Source organism: Ovis aries, chromosome 2 (genome assembly GCF_016772045.2).
Source record: "Ovis aries strain OAR_USU_Benz2616 breed Rambouillet chromosome 2, ARS-UI_Ramb_v3.0, whole genome shotgun sequence".
NCBI lineage: Eukaryota > Metazoa > Chordata > Mammalia > Artiodactyla > Bovidae > Ovis > Ovis aries.
The window spans coordinates 239,026,452-239,044,895 of record NC_056055.1 but is presented as its reverse complement, the minus strand read 5'-3'; the positions used below and the strand labels follow the sequence as shown (position 1 = coordinate 239,044,895).

The 18,444-nt window shown below is 37.3% G+C and overlaps 1 protein-coding gene across 10 annotated transcripts in view; it reads right to left on the bottom strand.

The window, feature by feature from the left end:
- Positions 1-16,772, bottom strand: part of EYA3 (EYA transcriptional coactivator and phosphatase 3) — a 96,663-nt gene extending 79,891 nt beyond the window's left edge. For 4 of the 10 annotated variants that reach the window (XM_060408498.1, XM_060408499.1, XM_060408503.1 and 1 more), the window contains exon 1: positions 4,177-16,772. In XM_060408498.1, the coding sequence (XP_060264481.1) occupies positions 4,177-4,261 (85 nt within the window). In that variant the 5' untranslated portion in view covers positions 4,262-16,772. Of the gene's footprint in view, positions 1-2,906; positions 3,377-4,176 lie in introns of all 10 variants that reach the window. The other 6 variants (XM_012110417.5, XM_060408515.1, XM_060408518.1 and 3 more) reach the window with 4 other exon arrangements.
- Between the last annotated feature and the right edge of the window lie 1,672 nt (positions 16,773-18,444).

Sequence of the window (18,444 nt, the reverse complement as noted above, 5' to 3'; positions counted from 1 at the left end):
AACCCACTACATATTTTTACATTCGTTGTCTTACTTAATTTTATCTCCACAACCATCTTAAAACACAATTGGTATATCTTTATATCCCCTATGGACAGGGCAAGTGGAATTCAGAAATTTAAACAATCTACCTGAGGTTAATAGCAATCATGTTTCAGCTTAAAGTAGAACTATATCAAATAAGGATAGTAGAGGATAGTGGTGCAACATTGTAAATGTACTTAATGCTATGGAATGATATACTGAAAATGGTTAATTTTGTTATGTATACTTACCACAATTTAAAAAAAATACAAGAAGATCCACGAGACTAGAAAGACCAAAATAATGATCAAATCTCCAAAGTGCTTAAAGTGCAGAAAATCCTTATTTAAATATTGTCAGAAAAACTGAGGATAATGTGGAGAAAAACATATCCACACCATACATTATGAGTAATTCTAAGTACATGAAGAACTAAGCATTCAAATAATACTGGAGAAAACGGAATAGCCTATTTATCTCATCTGTGGGAAAGAGATTAAATTTGGGTCAATAAAAGAAAGCATAAGCAACAAATCAACAGATCTGGTTTTGTAAAACATACTTTAATGCAATGAAAAATAACAACTGTAAGAGTAAAAGGATATAAACAAATGGAAGCAATACCTGCAGTAATTATGACAGATAAAACTTCATGTCTACAACATTTACCCATCTTCTATTATGGGGCAAAAGGATACAGACAATTTAGGTAACAACAAAGATCAAATCAGCACTCAGGGAAAAAAGATTCTCACTATTAACTGAATAAATTTTAATATTAAAAAAACCCCACTTCACACATATTAAACTACAAAAAATAATCTAAACAACAAAACCTAAAGTTATCTGAGACATAAGAAGAAAAGAAATATTCAGGCCCTTGTTGCAAAACTGTATGTATCTTCAGACTGTTCTCTGGTTAGAGTATAAAAGATGTCATAAAATTGCCCATGGCCTGATTTATTTTTCTTGGATTTTCCCCCTAAAATTAAATACAGGGGTAAAAAGCTAAATCTATTTTAAAAATTGACTGTTTCTTGCTCACAGAAATGAAAACTTAGAAACAATCAACATGTAGAGAGATTTACCTAAGCTGTAATTCTGCATTCTGTATTAAATGAAATTGTAAATTTTTTTAAAGCTCTGACAAGTGGCATGTGGATCTTATAATAGTTCCCTGACTGGGAATCAAACACACACCCCCTGAAGTGGAAGGGTAGAGTCTTAACCAATGGACCACCAAGGATTTTGCTGTAACCTATTTCAACACAAGCCCATTTAAAAGGTGAAAAAAAAAAAAAAAGGTAAGATTTTACACTGATTATAGCTTATAATATTAGTTTAATAAGACTCAAAAGCACATACAAAGGGATACAATTTGGATGTCTTAAGGTTTGTACATGCGTGCATGTCTGCTTAGTTGCTCAGTCGTGTCTGACTCTCTGCAACCCCATCAACTGTAGCCCGCCAGGCTCCTCTGTCCATGCAATTTTCCAGGCAAGAATATTGGAGCCAGTTGCCATTTGCTACTCCAGGGGATCTTCCTGACCCAGGGACTGAACCCACATCTCTTGCATCTCTTGCACTGGCAGGTGGGTTCTTCACCACTGCGCCACCTGGGAAGCCCAGAGAGCAGCATGCTTCTTCATAAAAGCATTTACTAAACATTTAATTTAAAATTTTGTAACACTATGCTAAGCACTGTATCAAGAAAATTACTAAATAGATTATACAGAATGATACTAGATAATCAGAAATTTTTGTCATTAGAAAAATGTGACTTTTCTAACTCAGTAAACACCTGTTTAGTTTTTTTGCATGTATTTCTTTGGAACTCTCTTTTTTGTATTTCCTGGATATAGCCTTAGAATTTTTTCTCAACATAAAATATTCATTGAATAGCTGAAACCAGAAGAAAAATACTGAAGTAGAACACAGGATAGAATATGCTGGTATTTAAGACATATTCTGAAAGAAATCATAATTACTTAGGGTGTTTTGCCTGCTTTCAAAAATTCATGTCAGTGTTGAAAATGCCATTTAACTAAACACTAAATTGTATATATCAAACAGAGTAAAAATATAAAGTCTTCATTAATTGAACCAGTAAAAGCTGTTAATGTTAACTTCAAGCAACAAAGTAAACAAGAGTAAATTTTAGGAATTTACTCTTTTCCTGGATAAAGACTCTTAACTGAAATAATTTTCCCAGAGGCTATTATTTTCTGGTTGTTCTAAAATGATGGAATCGACTCTACAGAGGCCAGCAGTCTCAAACTCTGGAATCTTCTCTGAATGCAACTTAAAAAGGATAATACACAAATTAAACTTAAATCACTAAAAGAAAAGTATATGCTTACCAAACAAACTTCAGGATAACATTATGAAAGTTTTGTTTTTAAAAAAAATTGTAATTTAAATTGCATTAAAACCACAAATTAATTTAAGGATGAGTTTACAATATTGAGTTCTATGTAAGAACAGAGTATATATTTCCAGTTACTTAATATTTTTTTTAGTCTCTTAGCAGATCCTCTACATTTCTTTGTGCTGGCATTTTATCTTTTTGCTTTGTTATATTTTCCATTATATTTTCTAAAGAAGTTACTTTGTATATACAGGAAAGTTGTTAATATTGGTACATTAATTCTGTAATCTCCCATGTTACCAAAGTCTCTTATTGTTTCTAACAATGAGAATAGTAAGATGGTTGATTCTTGAGTTTCATGTATATATTTTCCCCATCTGCATAAAAATAGTTCTTCCTCCTTCCCCAATATTAGCCTCTTTATTTCTTCTGCTTGCCTAATAATATTCTTACACCTCCACTATAATAGTAATTAACAGTGCTAACTGTTGAGCATTCTTTTCCTGTTCCTCACCTTAATAAGAATACATCTTGCATACCACTGCTAAGCTTGACACTGGTGAAGTGATTTTCTGCCATCCACAAAAATGACCATATGGTTCTTCTCTTTACTCTTAATATAGTATGTTACTAGATTTCTGAATATTGAACCACATAATGCACTTAGTTCAGAGATGAACCTCTTGCATTGTAAAGTATTATTTTAATGTACTGTCGAATCTGTTTTCTGGTACTGAATCCATGACGTTCAATAACTATCTCCAATTTGAGAGGGGAAAGGCTATTTGTACAGGGTGAGTTCCCATTCAGGTCAAATACAGTCTTGCAAATGAGGTCTTTCAAGGAACCACTAGAAGGTCAAATAATAATGTTTCTCTGGGAACAGGGCTTTGAAGGAGCTCCATTCTTGCTCTGCCCCTTCCAGTGGCTTCCAGGATGCTAGTTTTCACCATGACTGTGGGCTGTTGGTTTCCAAGGCTGGAGCTAGAGAGAGGAGAATGGGAACAATGCAAGCTAAAATGCTACAAAGTTCACTGCTTTTGCTGAGATTCAGCTATTTTTCTTGACTAAACATTGAGATTGCTGCAAGCCTGAAGTTAATTTTCAGAGTCCTGAAAGAGTTGACTATTTTTGCCAGTATCCTCATTGCTTTTATGGAGAATTTTCAGAAGTTCTTACTCTGCCATTATTGTCGATATCCTCTGCATTTGAATTCCACTCAATCTTTATACTTATTAATGTGCTATTCACACTTTATGATTCTTAAAATGTCAATATTTATTTCCTTTTATATTTCCTCTGAAATTACTAATAATTCTTACCTTTAAAATCTATATTACATAACAATAAATTTAGTATTTTATACTAATTTATATTACATGATACTAAATTCATACTGTTCACTATTTCCTTTAGTGCTGGATGCATTTGGTACCTCTTTCACAGCATTAATTTTCCTTAAGTGGCTGATAAATCTAGGTTATTATTAGTTCATATTTGCAGTTAGGAGTTTCAACTAAGCATTTTTTTCTGAGTGGCCAAGAATCTTTGTTCATCTATTATCATATACAGGTTCTAGTTATATACATTGACTTCTAGTGACTATAAAAGAGGCAGATAGGCAGTGTCTGCAGGTCACTTGCTTTCTGAATATGAATTTCTGCCTCTTCTGAATATCACCTAAATTACCACGGATATATCTGGTCTCCCATGCCAGGACTCTACTTTAGAGAATATCTATCATAGCTTTATCTGGGTGAGAAACACTGGAATTAGCTACTCACTTTGCTTTTTGCTTCTGCTGCTTTTGTTGTGGAAGTCTATAGTTGCTTCAGACTGTACTTGCTTCTTTCTAACCTCAAAATTCATTCATTCATTTATAAAATAATTACTGAGTATCTACTATAGTGCCAGGCACTAGTTTAGATACTGGGAATTCAGTGATGAACACAAAGTCCCCAGCCTCAAGGAATTTGTATTCTCATAGGAAGAAAACAAATACATAAGGTAATATAATTTCACAAAGTAATAATTCTTTGGAAAATAAAACAAAGTAAAGTATAGAGCATGACTGCAGGGGAGCTATTTCAGATTAGGTGATAATTTCTCTGAAGTGGTAACATTTAAGCAAAGCAGGAATAATGCAAAGCAGAAAGCTATAAAAAGATGTAAAGGAAGGCTTTCAGAAGGAAACAAATGTAGAGAAACTAAAAGAGTAACAACCTAGCACTTCTGAGAGATAGCAAAAAGGCTGACTTTTGCAAGTTGTAGGTGACAGGAAATGAGTCCCAAGAAGCAGGCAACCAGGGAGATGACAGATAGCCTTGTAACACATAATAAGCAGTTTGGGGAGGTAATGGGTGCTTCAAGCAAGAGAATGATGTGATTTGATTTATATATGCCAAATGCCATGGGGAGAAGAGAGACTATAAAGTAAGCCCTCCCTGGGCAGACTGTTTTATATGTTTCGAAAGCATTTCTCTGGGTTTTATCCAGGAGACGAACACCAGATGCTCAAAATCAAGAGTAAGAGCCAAGAAACTGATGAACCTCCAGGCCCCCTTCCAATCTCCATTCTTTTACTTGGAGTCTGGTATATTTCTGAAACTTCTGCATATACTTTATGGCATGATTTCTTCTCCTATCAATCCAATTAGAAATTCACTGAAGTCTCACCAGCTGATGGCAACCTTTCTCAAGTACTACCTCATAAAAAATACTTATCTAACTTACCCATTAACACAACCACTCAACAGTCCTCTGTACCCTGGAGCCTGCTGAAGCAGACATAAATATCCAGCAGACCTACACTCAGCTGCCCTTAAGGTTCCCTTTAAAGTAACAGTAAGAGAGCCCTTCAGCTCTCACAATTTAGGCATCAGCACAAATCACATTTCTGTGGCCAAAAAAACTGGAAACAACTACACTGTGCCTGTGGACTTTATGTGGACGTACAAAAGACATTATCATGTTGGTTAACTCCTTCTGTAAATAAAACAGCCCAGTCAACTGACCGTGGTAAAGCTGGTGAATTCTTCTGGCTACTTTACTGGGAGGCATGCCTGACTAATGCATCATGGTATTATCAGCTGAAGGAATAGTCATAGTAACTTTATACTAAATACACTAATCAGAACTTACTGAGAAAGAATTTAAAACACACACACACACACACACACACATTTAGGCTGTACCAAATTCTTAATAGGAAAAATATTTTATCAGGAATAGATTCTCTAAGAAACACTGTTTTTACAATTTCTAACCTTACTTCTTGGAAAATCATCCTTTGAAGTTGTCTGTAAATGAACACAAACTCTTCCCCACAAGCTTCCAATAAAATTGGGAGATAGTATTCCACAGGAAAAATTCCAAAACCACAGTAGAAAGTATTGAGAAGGGATGAGACAACCTGAATTAGTGTCAAAGTGACCTTAATAATAATCCCACAGGTCTACATTCCTTCCAACTCTCTTTGAATCTCTCTTCAGTTTCAGTAACATGTCATTCACAAAGCATGAGTTTCTCTAATATGTGGAGATCCAGACTCCACAGAACTCTCAGCCTCCAGCACTTTATCTCTACCCTCCTTTAATCTAACGTTAACATTTCTAAGAGAATCATATATTTTTCTATAGGTGCTCTGGCCTGACCCATGGTATTCTCCAACATGAATGTTCTATAAATGTGTTGCTTCCAGGTATATAGAAAAATTTATACCTTACACTACCCATTTTCTAAATTCAAAACCCTATATAGCAGTCTATATATCTACCCATCACATCTATTAATCAGCTCGCCAGTATTCAAACAAAATTTACTACACATTGTATTAACAGAACTGAGTCTTTTGAAACATAAGTCTTTAGCTGTCAGGACTATAAAATCTAGGTTCAGATCTTTTATTAATATTTTACTTCAAATTTACTTGCCCCTTCAAAAATCCATCAGCCCAAACATCATCAACCATAATCCCAGTGTATCATCACCCAATCATTCAGTGTGGAGAGTAAAGAATAGTGAAGTAAGTTTTAACACTTGTTATTTTACCTTTTTCAACATAATTCACCTCTGTAAGAGGCAGGTTTGGCAAGCCTGGAGCATGACCTCAGGAGTCTGACTGTGCCTGCTTAGTCACTTCAGTTGTGTCTGACTCTCTGCGAACCTATGGACCATGGCCTGCCAGGCTCCACTGTCCATGGGATTCTCCAGGCAAGAATACTGGAGTGGGTTGCCATTTCCTTCTCCATGGAGTCTGACTGCTGCTGCTGCTGCTAAGTCACTTCAGTCGTGTCCGACTCTGTGCGAGCCCATAGACAGCAGCGACCAGGCTCCCCTGTCCCTGGGATTCTCCAGGCAAGAACCCTGGAGTGGGTTGCCATTTCCTTCTCCAATGCATGAAAGTGAAAAGTGCAAGTGAAGTCGCTCAGTCACGTCCGACTCTTAGCGATCCCATGGACTGCAGCGCAACAGGCTCCTCCATCCATGGGATTTTCCAGGCAAGAGTCTGACTACTTATCTTCAAATCCTAGTTCTGGCACTGATGAGTGGTGTGGGAGCTTAGACAAATTATTTAACTTTCCTGAGCCTCATTTACTTCATCTGTAAAATGGGAAAAATACTAATGTGTCTTTCTCAAAAGCTTGTCGTGAGTTCAAATGAGTTAATATCTGTAAAACTCTTAGAACAGTGTCTGGCACATAGTCAGCATAATATAACTGTTGAAGAAAAAAATTTTTTTTAACAGACTCAGGACAGAAAACTGGTCTTGAGTGAAAGTCAATTCATTACTAGTTTCTCTTAGTTTTTCAAAGGGCAAAATATTAATATTATTAAAGGCAAGGTCCATGTAACAAGAGATTCCTGCAAGAGAGGCAACAGAATGGGTCTGCAGCTCATAACCTTTGTCACTGGCTTTGATTCCAACACCATACAAGAACTTCTCCAAGTCCTCAAGGAAAGGTGTTGTCAAGCTCCTGGGCAAGAGAACACTGAATGTCAAACACGTCCTGTTACTTAGTGATATGAACTCATCATGGTCACAAACACTTTCAGGAGATTCAACTGTGTGTTATTAATAGCTAACATTTATGTAATTTGTTTTATGGGTCAGGCACTGTTCTAAGTACTTAATGTATATCAACTCATTTAATCCTCTCAATAAGTCTCTAAGATATGCACTATTTATTATTATTACCATTTAATAGATGAGAAAACTGCAGCACAGACAGTAACTCATCAACCTGGAATTCAAGCCCAGGCAGCCTAGCTTTAAAGACTGAGGTTTTAAACCACAGCTATGTGCCTCAGTTTGGAACACCACAGACAGGACTAATGATTTTAAAAAGCTGGTCAAGCTAAACATGTACGCTATGCTGTGCTATAGTCATAAACAGCCAGAATTCACAAGTTAGATAACGAGAAGATACTAAGGCAGCCAGTTTTCTTCTTTATCATTTCTCATTCTTATTCTTCTCTAAGGCCTCCTAAGTAAATATGAGTTAATACAAGTGAAGTGCTTTAAATAGTCCCTGGCACATAGTAAGTGCTCATTATGAGCTAAGAAGAGATAATCATAAAAATAGTAGAGTCTGCCTGCTGACCCTGCCTTATTCTAATAGCTGTGATATGCTAGGATCTGTTGCTATCTCTACCATATTTCCCCTTTATGATTACAGGAAATGAATAGGGATAATAAATAAATCCACTATAACAAACCCTAAAGACTTTTCTGTCGTGTTGCTTTCATATGACTGTATACACAGAAGCAAACTGCTTCACTCTTCCGGTCTCTGTTCTTGGTTTACAAAGACTGGATGGGGGCCAGAAAAAAGCAGAATAAAGCAGCTTTGTAACCTTCTGACCAGGTGCCAAGAGCAGAAGTAAAGTTTATAAAAGCAATTTAATCAAACTAAACTTTGACTGTTAGATGGAAACTAGAAAAGGATTCTAATGATGGAAGCTCTACCAAAGCAGTGTCAACCTCATGTTCTATATTACTGCAGTTTTTTCAAATGATGTGCCTAAGACAGAGGTGATGGAAACAATAAACAAGGTCTCCTTTTAAGTTACATTTTGGTGAAAAAAATACTAATAAATGCAAGCATCTTCAATTCCAAAAAAATTTTATACTTGTAAAAAAATCTAGTAGTCACTAGAATTTTTCAAACTGTAGGTTCAATTCATTATTAGATTATCATGTCCATTTAGTGGATTTTAATAGTTTGTTTTGAGTGAAATGCAACTGGTGGTGGTTTTAGTTGTGTCTGACTCTTGTAACCCCATGGACGGTGACCTGACAGGTTCCTCTGTCCGGGATTCTCCAGGCAAGAATACTGGAATGGGTTGCAATTTCCTTCTCCAGAGGATCTTCCCGACCCAGGAATTGAACCTGTGTCTCCTGTGACTCTTGCACTGCAGGCAAATTCTTTACCACTGAGCCACTAAGGAAGTCCAGTACAATTAACCAAAACTAAAACAAAATTAAACATTATAATACATTACCAACATTAAAGATAAATATTGTTTCATGAAACTTCTTTCAATTTTAAATATTAGTATGTACATATATGTGTATAAGTACTGGATAACAATGAAAAATGCATCTTATAGTGGGTTGTGATCAAAAAAGTCTGAATGCCATTTTACCCAAAGATTAAGGGAAAAAAAAAAAAAAACTGGTCAAAAAGGAGAAAAATATCCACTTCAAACTACGCATGATAAAACATTCAAAAGTTTAATGATTCTCTAAATCAGTTTTTTTGTAAGGCAATCCTCTGAAAATGAACGAAAAGGGGAAAAGGAACCATCTGGGTGAGAATCAATAGTTACCATAATTGTTCCAAATAAACAACAATTTCACAGAATGAGAGGTACCAACACTGAATAAATATGTACTAACAGGAGATACACAGAAATGAGATGAATAGTTTCAGTTTGTCTAGCTATTAAATACCACACCAATACGACAGATAAGCAAAAGCTGTAGAACTCACTCTCAAGAACATTTATTTTTCAGTGTTATCTAATCGCTCCTTCCTAAGGGGACAACAGAGGATGAGATAGTTGTATGGCATCACCGAATCAATGGACATCAGTTTGATTAAACTCTGGGAGTTGGGGATGGTCAGGGAGGCCTGGCATGCTGCAGTCCATGGGGTTGCAAAGAGTTGGACAAGACTGAGCAACTGAACTGAACTGAACCTATAGCAAAGTTAAGAACTGGTGAAAAGGAAAAACAGATTTGAAAAATTCAGTGAAGTAATATGTTAATTACTAGGGTATGTTTTTTTAATAAGATATACATGTACTATTTTGTATCCCAAGTTGTTGTTCAGTCTCTAAGTCGTGTCTGACTCTTGCAACCCCATGGACTGCAGCATGCCAGGCTCCCCTTTCCTTCACTACCTCCTGGAGTTTGCTCAGATTCAAGTCCACTGAGTCGGTGATACTATCTAACCATCTAATCCTCTGCTGCCCACTTCTCCTTTTGCCTTTTGTTCTCTAAATTCTGAAATATTTCAAGAAAAAAGAAAATCACACAATTTTGGATTATGCCGTCAGTAAAGAGAGGGCGATTATCATAAATATCATCAATCTAGTAGGAAAAAATTAACATCATTGTGCTAAATTAAAATGCCCTCTTATTTTGAAAAAAGGAACAGGTGAATCTGACCTAAATCTTCTTCAACTACTATGGAAACTAAAGAATAAGTTCAATTTCACCTAAGAGCTAATCATTCTAATTTATTTCCATAGTAACAGTGCTAACAGCAACAAACTGCCAATTTTCCTAAATTCCGTAATTGCTACATTATTAAATTTCAGGTAAAAGAAAATTATTGAAATTTTAGAAACTAAACTGATTATCAAACCCACATATAAAAGAGAGCCCCTTTTGAAATAAAAATCAAACGTTTAAATGAAAGAACATTCTAAATATCAGTAAATCACCATAGCAATGCTTATACTTTTCACTTAATACTTTTCTGACAAAGAGGAAAAAAAATCAAGACAAAAGCTACCATTGAAAAACAGTATACTTAATTAACATGTCTGAATTAATAAGGGGGATTAATACATAAGAATTAAAATAAGCAGTATCTGTAACCAAGCATCACTTCTGACCAGAAACAATGTAGTTTTTTTTTGTTAACCAGATCCCATGATTCTCAGTTATATTCGAAATATTCAGAAAAATAACTTCTCATCACATATAAGTTTCAGGCTCTGGCATTCAGATGCACCTCAACTAATATTAAATCATCTCCTTCCTTCAGAGAGACAACAAAATTTTTAAATTTGGAAATAATAAAAGCACACAAAAGAGGAGTAGTAATATGATTAACAATATTCTAAATAACTATTTGCATTTTCAATTAAAAAAGGAACTCTTTTATGAGACAGTTTTCTACAGTAAAAATAAAAACATTAATTCAAATGTATTACTCTAAATATGGTAGTCCTGAAGCGATGGGTGCACTTTATTTTGCACAAATTTCCAAATCTGGAAATGAGACTAGAGGTAAGTCAGAAATTTCAGTTTTAGTTTTCTGTTTTATATTTCAAAGTTGCTAAGTTCATATTGTAGTCAGTAAGATATCAAAGTTCAAGACTATTACATAAATTTATTTAATATTCTGCAAATCAGAGAAAGTGAAAAAATTAATGTCAAGAGGTAAACATTTTAGTAACAGAGAATACATTTTGTTAAACTCCCTTTTCTCCAAATACCTAAAAAGTAATTAACTTCCATATGATAATTTTTTAAGAGGGAAGGATAAGGATATAATTTGCTTTAATTTGTGGTTTTTGTCATCTAAAAAACCTAGGTAGTAAATGGTCTGCAATTTTCCTTAAGCCAGCATTTATAAAACGACCAGGTAAAACCACCCTTAAAGTTCCCAATCAAAAGCAGTGTTCTTCTGTGTTTCAGAAAAATTGGATTTTTTAACTGTTATTAAGGACGAACTCATTAAACCAGTGGAACTTTGTAGAAAAAGGTCATGAACTCTGGAGCTACAAAAACTAAATTCAAATCCAGCTCTCCTGCCAACTAGCTGTGTTACTTTGGGCAAATTATGTAACTTCTGTGTCTTGGTTTTCTCATTTGTAAGTGGAGATAAATATAGTACTTACTTCACAGTGTTGTAAGGATAAAAGAGTTAATACTACAAGTAAACCGTTTGGTAATTTCTGGCACAGAGTAAGCGCTACATAAAATGTGTTTTTAAAAAAAATTACTGTTTTAACACTACAGATTTTCACACTTCAGTTGTGAAAAAGTTTTGCAAATGAAAATCATTTAATTATATGTATAAAGAAAGAACATGACTTTATATTAAGCTGTAATAAAGATTAATACAAGAATCTCAAATAGTGAAATCACTGAGTATTTTGAAAATTAAAAATCATAAAACCTAGTTTAAAAAATCAGGGGCTTCACTGGTGGCTCAGCGGTAAAGAATCTGCCCGCCAATGCTGGAGACCGGATCGATCCCTGATCCTGGAAGATCACACAGGCCGTAAAGCAACTAAGCCCGTGCACCACAACTACTGAGCCCGTGCTTTTAGAGCCTGGGAGCCCCAACTACTAAAGCCTGCTTGCCCTTGAGCCAGTGCTCCTTAACAAGGAGAGCCACTGCGACAAGAAGCTCAGGCACCCCAACTAGAGAGCAGCCCCCACTCACCATAACTGAAGAAAAGTCCTCACAGCAATGAAGACCCAGCACAGCCAATAAATAAATGAAAATACTTTAAAAAATCATGTGCCATTGCACTAATAAGAAATGACACTCTCCTAAGATGGACTAAAGCTTATTTTATTTCTAATATTTTTTTCCCCTCTACACCATAAGTTATGTTTACTCTTATATTTTAATTCAGATATATACAAATAAAGTCACATTCAGAATCTAAGTGCAAATGTCAGCCATGTATAATGTCACCTACTTCATATGAACTGTCTATATACGTAATATAACTGTACTACGGAGAAAGCGATGGCACCCCACTCCAGTACTCTTGCCTGGAAAATCCCATGGATGGAGGAGCCTGGTAGGCTGCAGTCCACGGGGTTGTGAAGAGTCGGACACGACTGAGCAACTTATGACTATGGCTATGGTAGGCTACAGTCTATGGGGTCGCAAAGAGTCAGACACGACTGAAGTGACTTCACTTGCACTCTTCACTTTCATACACTGGAGAAGGAAATGGCAACCCACTCCAGTGTTCTTGCCTGGAGAATCCCAGGGATGGGGGAGCCTGGTGGGCTGCCATCTATGGGGTCGCACAGAGTCGGACACAACTGAAGCGACTTAGCAGCAGCAGCAGCATACAGCAGGTATCAAAAGCTTTTGCTGAATGTCTTACAAAGATTGTCACTATTTTCCAGGGTGAATAAAAACATATCTACCTAGTACAAATATTAACCAAGCTAATAAGTTAAAGTGCATCCAACACAATCTGTAGCAAGATCTTTAAGATATTAAGCACGGACTGCCTTGGGTCGATCTGTTAACTTACAATAGGTCAGCACTAACTACTATTCCTCTTCTGATTTAAAACAGTACCACATACTTAAAAGGGGAAAAACAGCAAAGATAAATTTGATGAAGCCCATATTTCAAATATCTTTTAAAATATATTATAAATAATAGAGAAAATATCCTTATTATTTCTACATTTAATAATTAAATACTCTAGAACTTGGGTTACTGGGATCAAGTAAAAATATCAAGATAATGATGTTGCTGCTGTTCCATTGTTTGCTATGTTCTCTGCAAATAAAACATATCAATAAGACAATTTATAGCTTAAGCCATATATTCTGTAGAAGAACATAAACCTGTATTAAGTTAATCAGCAGACAGAAAGTCCACCTATTTTTTCACTTTACTATAAATAGAACAATTTGGTCCCATGGTATAAACCAATTAAATGAATGTAGGGGGAAAAAAAAAAAAACTATTTCTAATAACCTTAAATACATTTTGAACTATTTCTATGTTGAACTACTCTTTCTCCATTTAAATCACACATAAGTTAAAATATCTTGCTATTACATGCAGAACACAAAAATCTTTTAGACAACAACCAAAAAAGATGCTCTATGAGCCTTTTGTCTGTAAGCAAAACAAAAAGAATGAAGTCATGGGGTGGCTTATGCAGATCACAGGAACCATCATACTGCAAGGTACAAAGCACCAGGACATTGTAAAAGTAAAAAAATTTTTAAACTGTATTTTCCTTAAAACATATCCTAGGGTTCAAGGATAAAAATTAAAGTATGTAAAACAAAGTGCAGTAACAGGTAAAATGACAAAATATCAAAATCAAAAGAGAGTCAAACAAAATCAAAATAGAAAAACTCTGCAAGCAAAAAACTAATATGCAGAAATGTTATCGTAAATTGATCAAACAGGCTTACAAACTAACACCAACAGTGACTCCTCTCCTTAACTTTAAAAACACATACACTAAGTTGTCTCCAGTGTTTTTCTTTTTCCTTTGGCAGGTAAGAGGGGCAGGCTTTTCAGTAAATGGAAAGTCTATCACTATTCTGTGCAAAGAACAGGACCATGAACACAACTGCTCCAATGAGACCACAGGATGTTTGTTTCATGTAAGGGCTTTCATGCAGAATTTATATCATAATAAGCCAAACTGATTTTAGAAGAAAAGAGAGAAAGAGACTCCCTAAGACTTTTCAACCTCTACTTCAATACAACACAGTTTCTTTCTGAAGTCTCTCTTTGAAGGCAAAATGACTTAAGTCTTCAGTTTTGTGGCTCAGCTGGTAAGGAATCCACCTGCGATGTGGGAGACCTGGTTCGATCCCTGGGTTGGGAAGATCTCCTGGAGAAGGGAAAGGCTACCCACTCCAGCATTCTGGCCTGGAGAATTCCATGGACTGTATAGTCCATGGGGTCGCAAAGAATTGGACACAACATAGCAACTTTCACTTTGAATTTTAAATTCCACATCGTATATTTCTTATCCCCAAACTTTTATTCTTACAACATAAATTTACTGAAATTAATCACTAAATACAATATTGTGCTCTCCAGCTTACAGCTTTGATAGAACTAAAACCCATTTCTCTAGTTGCTTGAAGAGGACTTCTTTTGTGAAAAATGACCTTGGAAAGAACATCACCAATAAACCCTAATTTCCTTATTTTGTAAAATGAACGGTAAGTTTGAACTCTATGGTTCCCTCCAGCCGTAAACTACAGTAAACAATCAAGGTTTTAAACTCAAGACATGCTGTAGATGTAAAAAGTTCAGAAATGAAAAAGGTTGAAAGAGAGCCTTGCATCAATCCAAATATGGGTATGTGTGTGTACAAAAGAAAAAAGGGCCCACCATCCTGGAGATAAGGAAACACAGAGTGTCAGACCAGACTCACTGGGGTTAGACTTTAAGGACTGGGAAATGATGAGGTCAGATTGAACAGAAGCTAGAGTTTTCCAGTGTTAGGTGCTGCGGAGGAGGTAGCAGTAAGGAGCTTTCAAAAGAGCTTTCCTCAGTATTTAAAAAAGTCCTGCAAGCCAACCAGAAGGGTCCTTCTCTGTGGCTTCTAGGACTAATATGGCCAAGCTCCAAAGTCTTTTGCTAAAAATAGCTTAAGGGATCAGCCCAATTTTGGAATAAGCCAAGGCCTATGCTATGCTTGCATATGTCTCATATAATGAGGGGCACTTTTCTACAACTTATTAGTCAAAAGAAAAGCAGATGCTAAATGCTGTATTTATTCTGTTTGCTGAAGTACTAAACTTGAGAGCACAATTTACATGAGTACAGAAACTGATGACACAAAAACATTTACAATCAATTGTGAGACATTACAGAAACACTAGAAAGACAAAAATAAAAATTATCCAACTCTGTCTCAAAACATACCTCAGACAACAAATTTTGGAAAACACCACACAATTATTAGTAAAACCAACCCTTCAATTCAGAGATGACTAAGAGCCTACAGAGTCATTTAAGAAATTTACAAGAAACTTTAGCCTCGAAAATGAGAAAAAGATGGTTCTAAGGCTGAAACAGTTTAGCCAATTAGATGGTTTATGGTGAAAACAGTACAGAAAAAATAGTCAGAAGAACAGGCTAAGTAATCAAATACTGTAATGTCCGGTTTATGAAGAAACAAGAAGAAAAACAGAAAACTTGTCAATAAGGTAAAAATGAAGAGACAATATACAACAGACAGATATATGCACGCTGAGTTCAACAAAAGAAAAGGTACTCTGAAATTACTATAATGAACTCTTAAGCATAAAACTTTTCAGTAACAGCACACTCAAATTTTTGGCAATAAACTTATAAATCTGGGGCTAATAATCTCCCAAGAAACTCTGTCCTCCGTCACAGCAATTGTTCTATAAGTAAAGTTCGTACAGAAAACAGAGCCGATCGTCTAAAAACATCCGCATTTTTGCCTCAGCTGTACATATCCATTCTCATGGGATAGAGAACACGAAAATGACAGGACGTCCTGATGACCTGTTGATTAACAAGATTACACAAGCCCTACTGCCAGCAGTTCCGCGTGCTTGCCACCTGTTAGCCTGCTTTAGCGAAGCCCCCTAAACTGTGCTCCAGCGAAGAACCGGGAACGCCTTTGTTGTTTCCTAACTACGGAAGCTACCAGAGTTCAATTCAACCTAGCGCCTTAAGGAAAACTTCCCCCGGGCCGGGTAAATCTGCCCAGATGGTGACTTAGGCAAAGATCTTCTCTAGCTAAGAAAAGGCGGGAGAACCCCAAGCGAAACACAAATGTCACCTACTCGTCCCGGGAGGAGCTAGGCGTCAGGGGTGAAGAAAGTTGCGGAACTAGACCCAGGACCCTTGAGAGAGGCTCAGTTTCGCAGTTGGAGTAAGGTGAGCACCACGAGGAGGTGGGCCGCCCTGCTGAGTGAAAACACAGCAAGATCCTGAGACCACAGGTCGGGGAGGAGAAGTGCGAAGTGAATATGGGCAGTGCCTTAGGGAAGCACTGAAGCAAAAGGCAAGAAAACCACGGTCTTTAAAAGGCGGATGAGGCGCAGGGAAAAAAGCAAGTCGAGAAGTGAGCAGCGACGGCACAGGCTGAAACTGAGGTGAAAGAGGCGAGGCCGGCGTGGGAGAAAGGAACGAAATGAGCTCAGGAGGCTCTGCAGGGACAAGGGACAGGCAAAGAGAACCCCCACCCACAGGGACCGGGACACAAGTCTTGACCGTCCCTCTACAAGCTGTTACTCGACCGGCTGCGCTCAGACCCTGTCGCCAGCGGAGACTCACCCAAAGGCTGCAGAGGCCCCAGAGGAGGACATGGGGACTGGTCCAAACACACAGGAATACCAAGCGGCTGGAGGAAACGGCGGCGTTAGTGTGACCCGGATGCGCATCCCCAGGAACCGGAAGTCGGCGGTCAGGGTCATCACACAGTCCACACCTCGTTCCACCAGAAGCTTTCGGGCGCATGTGTCAGGCCTCAGGAGGCGGGGCGGGGAAAACGCCTAGACTCCGCCCACCCGGCCGTCCTGGGAACCCCGCCCCTGGTTACGCCCCGCCCGGCGTCTCGGTGGTGTTTGGTGTGTGGACAGGCTGGTTCATGCAGCTCCCAGACCAAGGTACCACTGAGGCACAAACTGCCCGCTTAAAAAAAAAAACCTCAGCGCTCAGGTTTCAAGAAGATCTTTTAAAATGCGTGCAATCCCTCTATCTTTAAAACGAACGTGAAATATTGGATGTATTTGATAGATTTAGAAAAATTGTGGGAAGAAGAATGTCTGGGAAGTTCTGGAAAGCACTTTTGAGGCTAGACCAACCAGTATCAGTTTATAAATAATATTGTATTGAGGTTACAATTCATTTCTGTTTTGTGCACAATATTTTATGTAATTTATCAGAAACAAAATTTTTACATGCTTCGTTAACTTTAAATTACTACCCCATCATGGGCAAGGAGCACGGTTAATTTCAGGTTTTGTTGGGGCCTGATGAAAGTGAAAGAGGAGAGTGAAAAAGTTGGCTTAAAGCTCAACATTCAGAAAACGAAGATCATGGCATCTGGTCCCATCACTTCATGGGAAATAGATGGGGAAACAGTGGAAACAGTGTCAGACTTTTATCTTTTGGGGCTCCAAAATCACTGCAGATGGTGACTGCAGCCATGAAATTAAAAGACCCTTACTCCTTGGAAGGAAAGTTATGACCAACCTAGATAGCATATTCAAAAGCAGAGACATTACTTTGCCAACAAAGGTCCGCCTAGTCAAGGCTTTTCCAGTGGTCATGTATGGATATGAGAGTTGGACTGTGAAGAAAGCTGAGCGCTGAAGAATTGATACTTTTGAACTGAGATGTTGGAGAAGACTCTTGTGAGTCCCTTGGACTGCAAGGAGATCGAACCATTCAGTCCATTCTGAAGGAGATCAGCCCTGGGTGTTCTTTGGAAGGAATGACGCTAAAGGTGAAACTCCAACACTTTGGTCACCTCATTTGAAGAGTTGACTCATTGGAAAAGACTCTGATGTTGGGAGGGATTGGGGGCAGGACGAGAAGGGGACGACAGAGGATGAGATGGCTGGATGGCATCACCAACTTGATGGACATGAGTTTGAGTGAACTCCAGGAGATGGTGATGGACAGGGAGGCCTGGCGTGCTGTGATTCATGGGGTCGCAAAGAGTTGGACATGACTGAGCGACTGAACTGAAGTTTATTCAATTGGAGGACTCTCTTTAGGAAAATCCACGATTGCAAATAACAATGTTAGGTATAAAAAATGAATGTTTAATGTGAGAAAAGAAATCGCAAGTTACAAGTTTTAAAAATTTCATAAATAATACAAAGTCCGGAAGAATTAAGCACTACAAGTACTATTACGTGCATGTCTGAACTACTTTTTCCCTACGTTTTTTGGCTGTATCTTCTTTGATCTCCTTTTCCTATGGCAGTTTACTAAGGAATGTCATTTACCAAGATCCTTGACTCCTGTCTCTCACACCGCACACCTAATTCATCTATAAATTCTGCAAAATTTGTCTTAAAAATCTGTCCA